General features: G+C 34.2%; 2 protein-coding genes across 2 annotated transcripts in view; both read left to right on the plus strand.

The window, feature by feature from the left end:
• Window positions 1–1,056: 1,056 nt before the first annotated feature.
• On the plus strand, window positions 1,057–2,928 carry LOC103506049 (phosphate carrier protein, mitochondrial-like). Its single transcript, XM_017442693.2, has one exon. It carries the CDS (start codon window positions 1,190–1,192, stop codon window positions 2,216–2,218), a length of 1,029 nt encoding a protein of 342 aa, XP_017298182.1. The 5' UTR covers window positions 1,057–1,189; the 3' UTR covers window positions 2,219–2,928.
• Window positions 2,929–7,275: 4,347 nt separating this feature from the next.
• LOC113466099 (phosphate carrier protein, mitochondrial-like) overlaps window positions 7,276–9,184 on the plus strand; it is a gene marked incomplete at its 3' end in the record, with an annotated part of 2,261 nt that continues 352 nt past the window's right edge. Inside the window, exon 1 of the mRNA XM_026821213.1 lies at window positions 7,276–7,281. Within this exon, the coding sequence (XP_026677014.1) occupies window positions 7,276–7,281 (6 nt within the window). The remainder of the gene's footprint in view (window positions 7,282–9,184) is intronic.

Raw genomic sequence — 9,184 nt, forward strand, 5'->3', positions numbered from 1 at the left:
ACAATACAATTAGGGAAATAATTAGGTATACTTTCATTCTGGGTGGATACATCTTGCAAACAATGGTGGGACATACACAGAAGACATAACCAAAAGAAAAATGCAAACTCAACTTACATTTCCATTGGCAAACAGATGCAGGTATTTGGCAGCAAATTCAGCTGGAATCATGATGCCTAGGGAAACAATGACATACGAAGGTAAGATTTCGAACCACATATTGCACTCAACTTACATTTCCATTGGCAAACAAATGCAGGTATTTGGCAGCAAATTCAGCTGGAATCATGATGCCTAGGGAAACAATGACATACGAAGGTAAGATTTCGAACCACATATTGATAATTAGGTATACTTTCATTCTGGGTGGATACATCTTGCAAACAATGGTGGGACATACACAGAAGACATAACCAAAAGAAAAATGCACACTCAACTTACATTTCCATTGGCAAACAAATGCAGGTATTTGGCAGCAAATTCAGCTGGAATCATGATGCCTAGGGAAACAATGACATACGAAGGTAAGATTTCGAACCACATATTGGAAGGTTCCAACGGCGGAGATTTTCTTCGCTAATTCTGTAGAATTATCCGCTTATCAGAAAAATCCTTATCTTTTATCACTTGAACTTTCGACTTTTCACTCAACTGGAACTGGGAGAACCTGGCTATTTTTTTCAAGTCGATTGTTTGTTGTTTGAGAGTTTAGCACTTTAGCCACCAGCCCAAGAAAAAAAAAAATCGAGTGCTTCCTAAAATATTAAAGCCCGGTATAGCAGTTCTCCCAGTATCCTCGGAGACCAATATAATTTATTTTGTACAGAATCCACAGTCTCCAAGCATTCTTAAAATGAATAGGTATTAGAATGATCGTAGACTGTTTTAAAGGCAGTCTTCGAGTTATCGAGTAGGTATGCTAAAAAAAACCTAATTTCAACCTTATGAGCCCGGATTTTTAGTCCGGGCCTAAATATGGGTGCCATCACAGTCACCCATATTTTTTTCAAAATGGCTGCTCACATGCTCGCTGATCCACCAAACCTCTTTGGAATTATGGAATTTTTCCTTTACGCACCGATTCCCGCAGGAGGTGGTTCTCCTTTAAATCTTTAACTTTAATTGGATTTTGTGATATTTTTTATTACCTTTTTCTGTGTAATTTCGGTGATCCAGTGATAATAACAAAATGAGTCCATCTCTGTTTGAAGTAGCCAAGTCCAATGTTTTCAAGAACCCATTCACACAGGCCAAATGTGCCACCGCCTCTACCACGATTCAGCCTGGTGATAGTTGTGCATTTGGATCACCCAAATACTTCTTGCTCTGTGGTTTAGGTGGAATCGTGTCTTGCGGTAGTACTCATACCCTGGTCACCCCATTGGATCTTGTCAAGTGCAGACTGCAAGTCAATGCTGACAAGTACAAGAACTTGATCCATGGATTCAAAGTAACCGTTGCTGAAGAAGGAGCTAGAGGTTTAGCAAGAGGATGGGCTCCAACAGCAATTGGTTACTCGGCTCAAGGCCTCTGTAAGTTTGGATTGTACGAGTACTTCAAGGTATTGTACTCTGACATTCTAGGTGAAGAGAATACCTACCTGTGGAGAACATCTCTCTACCTTGCATCTTCTGCTTCTGCTGAATTCTTTGCTGACATTGCTCTAAGTCCCATGGAGGCAGTCAAAGTTAAAATTCAAACTACAGCTGGCTTTGCTAACACACTGAGAGAAGCTGTGCCAAAGATGTATGCTCAGGAAGGCATGAATGCATTTTTCAAGAGTTTGGTCCCTCTCTGGGGTAGACAAATTCCATACACTATGATGAAGTTTGCCTGTTTTGAGAGAACAGTGGAGTTGCTGTATGCACATGTTGTTCCAAAGCCTAGAGCTGATTGTACCAAAGGTGAACAGTTGATTGTGACGTTTGCTGCTGGATACATTGCTGGTGTGTTCTGTGCTATTGTCTCTCACCCTGCTGATACTTTGGTGTCCAAGCTGAACCAAGAGAAAGGAGCAAGTGTTGGAGACATTGTCAAGAAGATTGGATTTGGAGGTTTATGGAAGGGTCTGGGTCCCAGAATCATTATGATTGGTACTCTCACTGCCCTCCAATGGTTCATCTATGATTTTGTCAAGGTGTTTGCTGGAATCCCCAGACCTCCTCCCCTAGAAATGCCTGCTTCCTTGAAAGCTAAGCTTGAAGCTAAATCAGAATAAATTTAAGTTCTTTGAACACTGAGAAGATGATTGAACATTGAGGGAAAAAAATTGGTAGATGATTTTTTTACACATTTCTCTTGAAATTAATTCAATGCTAAGCAATATTACTATCTCAAATTTTAAAAGAATTCTGGTTGCCATATTTATTTTAGGTTCACTCCATATCTGACTGAAGTGTCTTGTAACTCCAAACTGGTTTGTTTTGGGGCTCAAATATTTAGCCATGGGTATGACATTTTCTTGAGATATGAAAAATAATGAAGGTTACAAAGTTAGTATTTATTAACATTTAATTAATTGTAGTTATATGTATTGCTTCAGTCAAGGTGCATTTAATTTGACCTCTTTACATTCCCTGGTATTTCATTCCTTTTTACTGTGAAATAAAATTGAGAACATTCCAAATTTAAATGTGTAATAATATATTACCTCAAGGTTATTCACCAGGCCCAACCTATTTTCTCCCTAAGTTTAGAGATAAGCTATCACTATATCACCACATGCTTGATTCTTTCTGCAACAGGTGTAGTTAATTCTATACCTAAGCATTGTTCCATAGGTATTGTAGATTTAGCTAATTGTTGAAGTAAATTTTTATCACTATTTCTGTTACTTTTTTTTTTGTTTATTTTCTTAATAGAAATAGACATTTGAATTATTATACTCTGTTGTAAAAAAATAAATACAATAAATGTACATCCTACTTAGTTTTTGTTGGTTGTTATTTAAAATGTATTCAGGTTCCTCTCAGAAATAGTTATTTTCTTACCTTGATCTTGTAATTTGATTTGATTAAGTTGTACCTTGAGCCATGAGGCAATCAAAGTTGTTGCAATTAAGGTTTTTAAACATAAATAAAAACAAATGAAATTAACATTTCAATATTAATAAACATTTCATTTCCCTTTGTTTAATTATTAAAATTTATCCATTGGAATTTACAAAATTCAAGTGTATATAGATAGAAGCAATATTGTAAAAAATAAATATGAATCTCTGTTGTTTTGGCCAAGTCTTCACAATCTGTCCTGTTCTTTTTAATGACACAGAGACAAAAATAGTAGATCCTAAAAAACTTAGATCATATTGTTTCCTCTGATAAATCATTACTGATTTGATTGATGTATATTAGAAAAAAAAAAACTTAGATGTCAAGCAAGGGGGTAGGTGTTAGGCTCAGGTTGAAATTCCTGCCTTTAAAAAATTGATGTCTTTTTGTTTGTATAGAAATTATGATGTACAAAAATAAATAGGTAAATAAAATTACATGCTTTAGCAAAATACCAACACTGACACCTGTATCTTGGTACTCAAACAGTTCCATACATCACCCACCTGTCCACCATCAACAACAGATAGCTGGATATGATGCAAAAAATTCTAAATTTACAGAGCAACAAAATTTATTGCAACAAATCATTTAAATAAAAAATCAATTTTGTCAAAGCACACTAAGGATGCAAAAAATTCTAAATTTACAGAGCAACAAAATTTATTGCAACAAATCATTTAAATAAAAAATCAATTTTGTCAAAGCACACTAATGATGCAAAAATTCTAAATTTACAGAGCAACAAAATTTATTGCAACAAATCATTTAAATAAAAAATCAATTTTGTCAAAGCACACTAAAGGAAATATTATGGTACCTATTTTGTCAGATCACACCCTAAAATATCTATCTACCAACCCAACCAGCCTTGGTACTGTAGTGGTTAGCGCGGTGGATTTAGGAACTGGAGGTGGTGGTTAATTCCAAGTCAATTCATAAAATTTATCTAGGTATTAAGTGGGAAACAACATTTAAGTAACTATGCTTAACACAATTAAAATTCCTTACAATCTACCAAACCATACTTGCAACTTTCTATAATTAGGCAGGTAAATACCAAAGAAAATTGGGTTATACTTAAATTATGATTTACTCAACACAAAATGGGTTTATTTATTTATTTATTTTTGCACTCTAAGCAACATAATCACAAGTAAATCAGGTAGGTAATTAATCAGGCACTTACTTTTTTTATGAAATGATGACAAGTTGTGAGTCGAAAACAAAGTAAGGGAGCTAATTACGTACCTATCAATAATAAATTTGAAAATTATTCTTTGAATTTTTCCGAAGCATAATTAAAATTGATTATTTAATTCACAATCCACAAGTTAACACAAAACAACAGGATTTCATTGCCAGATGATGTTTCTGCTGTAGGTTCCAGTTTCATTCCTCTGTTTGAGTAGATTTTTACTTACATTCCAGTTTGCAATCCAGGAGGGCCAACTAATGAATTCTTTTTGTGGCAACAGTGAATTTTCAATAAACAAAGATAGATCATTTAAGAATGGATAAATATTTTTCACAAGTGGCTCACATAAAAAAGATCTTTCCAAAAACACAAATTTAGGTATGAAAATATTTTTTACTTAATGGCATGCAACTACTTATTTAAAAGATATAAGTGCACTTGTTCTTAAAGTACCTAATTGAATTAAGTATTTACTTACTTAAGTAAGAACTTTGTTGTTAAAATGACCTACTTAGATAAGTTTAATTTTATTATTTTCATAAAGAATTTATTTGTTTTACTGAGATTTTGGTCAGATCTTTCCAAAAACACAAATTTAGGTATGAAAATATTTTTTACTTAATGGCATGCAACTACTTATTTAAAAGATATAAGTGCACTTGTTCTTAAAGTACCTAATTGAATTAAGTATTTACTTATATTTACTTACTTAAGTATGAACTTTGTTGTTAAAATGACCTACTTAGATAAGTTTAATTTTATTATTTTCATAAAGAATTTATTTGTTTTACTGAGATTTTGGTCACTCCATTTAAACATCAATTTATTATTAATTCTTTTTTATATTATTTAAGAATACCTATTCAAAGCATGTATTTTATATAATTGTTTAAAAAACCTAGAATATTTTCAATTACATAATTTATGTTGAATTAATGATTTGTCTATTAATTAACCTAATTGGTTAAATTTAATGTTCATAGTTTACTTGAAAATCTCTAGAATACTCAAGTTAATTTGACCAAAAACAAAAATAGGTACCTAAATAAGTAGATTACAGAAATAATGCACAAAATCTGATTTTTGTGATGATCTTAAACACCTACATATTGAAGAATTTATTTTGTACAGAATCCACAGTCTCCAAGCATTCTTAAAATGAATAGGTACCTATTAGAATGATCGTAGACTGTTTTAAAGGCAGTCTTCGAGCTATCGAGTAGGTATGCTAATAGTCCAGTAAGATGAGGATTTTTCCAGGAAAAAATTCCCAAAGTTTTTTTCTCGACGGTTTTATATGTATTTTTTGGCGCTGAAATCTTTTATCACTTGAACTTTCGACTTTTCACTCAACTGGAACTGGGAGAACCTGGCTATTTTTTTCAAATCGATTGTTTGTTGTTTGAGAGTTTAGCACTTTAGCCACCAGCCCAAGAAAAAAAAAAAATCGAGTGCTTCCTAAAAATATTAAAGCCCGGTATAGCAGCTCTCCCATTATCCTCGGAGACCAATATAATTTATTTTGTACAGAATCCACAGTCTCCAAGCATTCTTAAAATGAATAGGTATTAGAATGATCGGAGTCTCAAATCAACGCGACGATTTTGCTTGGTTTGTCCGCGACGCCAGCGGTGACAGCACATTGGATGCACCAGAGCTCAATAGATCTCAGAAGTTAATTAACGTTGCGCGTGGTTGATATTTGGATAGGTGACCTTCAGGACAATCGCGTGTTGTCGCCTTTTCCCAACTCTATTCAGGCTTGTTGAAGTTAGTGTGATGAGGTGTTTAGCTTGTCGTCGAATTGAGGGTAAAACCATCTTCACTAAAGATTTTAGCGCTGCTATGTTAGCAGAGTTATAGGAATACAGGATGTAGGTAGGATAAGGAAAGAAAAAGACCCACTCATGTTCCTTTTAATTTGAGAGGGGGGGGGGGGAAATCAACCTCTGCCACTCTGTCTCTCAATGTAAGCAGATGTTCCATTTACCTCCAATTATTGTCACAATTTCCAATTGATAAGTAGTTATCACAATTTATACCAAAATAATATCATTTGTTCAATATAGGTACACATTGATAAAATATTTGATGACACCTGTTTGGTTTAAATGAATTTGACAGACAACAGTGGGGAAAAAAACAATATTAGAAAAAAATTAATGGATAAAAATACACTGAGAGTACACTACCTTCTTGGTTAGATGTTTGTGATTCAAGGTTAGCAGGTATACAGCGATACCTATCAAATACATTAGGTACTTTCCTTATTATAGGAATACAGGATGTAGGTAGGATAAGGAAAGAAAAAGACCCACTCATGTTCTTTTTAATTTGAGAGAGGGGAAATCAACCTCTGTCACTCTGTCTCTCACCTGATTGCGATTTTTTCACCTCCTCGGAGAAACTTTTCTGCAGGGCCAAGTCTCCTTCTAGTTTGGCCAGTCTCCCACTGGATATCATTTTACCCAGCTCTTCATTCTCTTGGTACAGGAGTCTGCATTTGGCCATGAGCCGCTTCCCTGTATTACTGTGACCACAAATCAAAAGAAATTGCTGAGATGTAGAAGAATTGTGAAATGTGAAGTGCAAAAATGTTAAGTTGCTTTGAGGAACACAGCTCGGACTATTTTTCAGAGGAACTACTTAAATTTTCAAGACTCCATACTTACATGACTTACTTCTTTTAGCATTTAAATAAATTTAAAGAAAGTGATTTAGACAGATTGAACCTCAGAACCTTCAAGACACTTTTTTTACATCCAAAAATAGGGGGCGGTAAAGTCCGGTCAGAAAATTTCCGCTACGGTCGGGATTCGAAGCCAGCACCTTCGAATAGAGGTCCAAACCACTCAGCCCCAGGGGTACACAATGACTTACCTATCTGGTGTGAACTTCCAAACACCTACATAATATTGAAGAAACAGTTTACATTATACCTACTTACTTAAGTAATACCAGACACTAATATCAATATTATCTGTTATTCATGTTGACCAGTATAAAGTTAACAAAAGACATTTAGACATGAGTGTAAGCAGATGATCCATTTACCTCCAATTATTGTCACAATTTCCGATTGATAAGTAGTTATCACAATTTATACCAAAATAATATCATTTGTTCAATATAGACATTGATAAAATATATGATGATACCTGTTTGGTTTAAATGAATTTGACAGACAACAGTGGGGGAAAAAAAAAACAATATTAGAAAAAAATTAATGGATAAAAATACACTGAGAGTACACTACCTTCTTGGTTAGATGTTTGTGATTCAAGAGCACACATTGATAAAATATATGATGATACCTGTTTGGTTTAAATGAATTTGACAGACAACAGTGGGGGGAAAAAAACAATATTAGAAAAAAATTAATGGATAAAAATACACTGAGAGTACACTACCTTCTTGGTTAGATGTTTGTGATTCAAGAGCACCAACATAATTTTCAATATCACAAATATAATCAAACAAGGCATCCTTTGATAAGTTTGATTTTTGTTCATCACTAAGCAGGAGGGGTTTATTTATATTTGGGGGTGTTGGAGGTGTCCTTGGAGGGGGAGGGGTTTTGGGGCTTTTAGGGTGAATTTTGGGAGGATCATGATCACCACATTTACTACTTTTGGATGAATTCAAAATTTCATCTGACATTGTTATCTGAAAAATGAAAGAGAACAGTGTGTTACACAAATTCAAATTTGATGTCATTCTTAGATAAATAAATCATGATAATAGATTCAATCAAAATGGTACCAATTCACAATCCCAGATAATTTTTAAAAGAGGTTTAACAGAGGGAACTGTAACTATTAAGGTTAAGGCAAAGAAGAAAAACAGGATAGTAGAAAGCAAGTTGTTCTAAGAACAAACCTTATATGTATAGGATAAACTCTATGCAAAGTGGGAATCCAAACCATGACCTAGTGGTTACAAGGCAAACATGCTACCCTCCAGCTGGCTAGCTAAAACGTAACTTTTAAGGTGTAAAGTAGAAAGCATACCGAATTAATCTTTTGAACCAAGTGACCCTCAACCACTGACCTGGAGGTCAATAGCATTGAATAACTTACTGTATGGTGTTTGGTTCCCTTCAAAGAGAACAGTGTGTTACACAAATTCAAATTTGATGTCATTTTTAGATAAATAAATCATGATAATAGATTCAATCAAAATGGTACCAATTCAAAATCCCTGATAATTTTTAAAAGAGGTTTAACAGAGGGAACTGTAACTATTAAGGTTAAGGCAAAGAAGAAAAACAGGATAGTAGAAAGCGAGTCGGACAGTGTGTTACACAAATTCAAATTTGATGTCATATTTAGATAAATAAATCATGATAATAGATTCAATCAAAATGGTACCAATTCACAATCCCTGATAATTTTTAAAAGAGGTTTAACAGAGGGAATTGTAACTATTAAGGTTAAGGCAAAGAAGAAAAACAGGATAGTAGAAAGCGAGTCGTTCTAAGAACAAACCTTATATGTATAGGATAAACTCTATGCAAAGTGGGAATCCAAACCATGACCTAGTGGTTACCAGGCAAACATGCTACCCTCCAGCTGGCTGGCTAAACTGTAACTTTTAAGGTGTAAAGTAGAAAGCATACCAAATTAATCTTTTGAACCAAGTGACCCTCAACCACTGACCTGGAGGTCAATAGCATTGAATAACTTACTGTATGGTGTTTGGTTCCCTTACAGTCCTTACACTTTTTACAAGCAAACATTTCTTATAAGCACTAGGCTGCAGGTTCAATTCCCACCCGGGGCAGATTTTATATAGTGTTCATTCTCGGAATGGCTGGCTTTCTCCTATCCTGTCTTCCTTCTCCCTTCAATTTTGGGACGATAAGACCATGTAGCAGTTGCAGTTCCCTCTGTCAAACCTCTTAAAAAAAAAAAAAAAAAAAAAAAAAAAAAAAAAA

Source organism: Diaphorina citri, unplaced genomic scaffold, assembly GCF_000475195.1.
Source record: "Diaphorina citri unplaced genomic scaffold, Diaci psyllid genome assembly version 1.1 scaffold211, whole genome shotgun sequence".
In the NCBI taxonomy this organism is placed as follows: Eukaryota; Metazoa; Arthropoda; class Insecta; order Hemiptera; family Psyllidae; genus Diaphorina; species Diaphorina citri.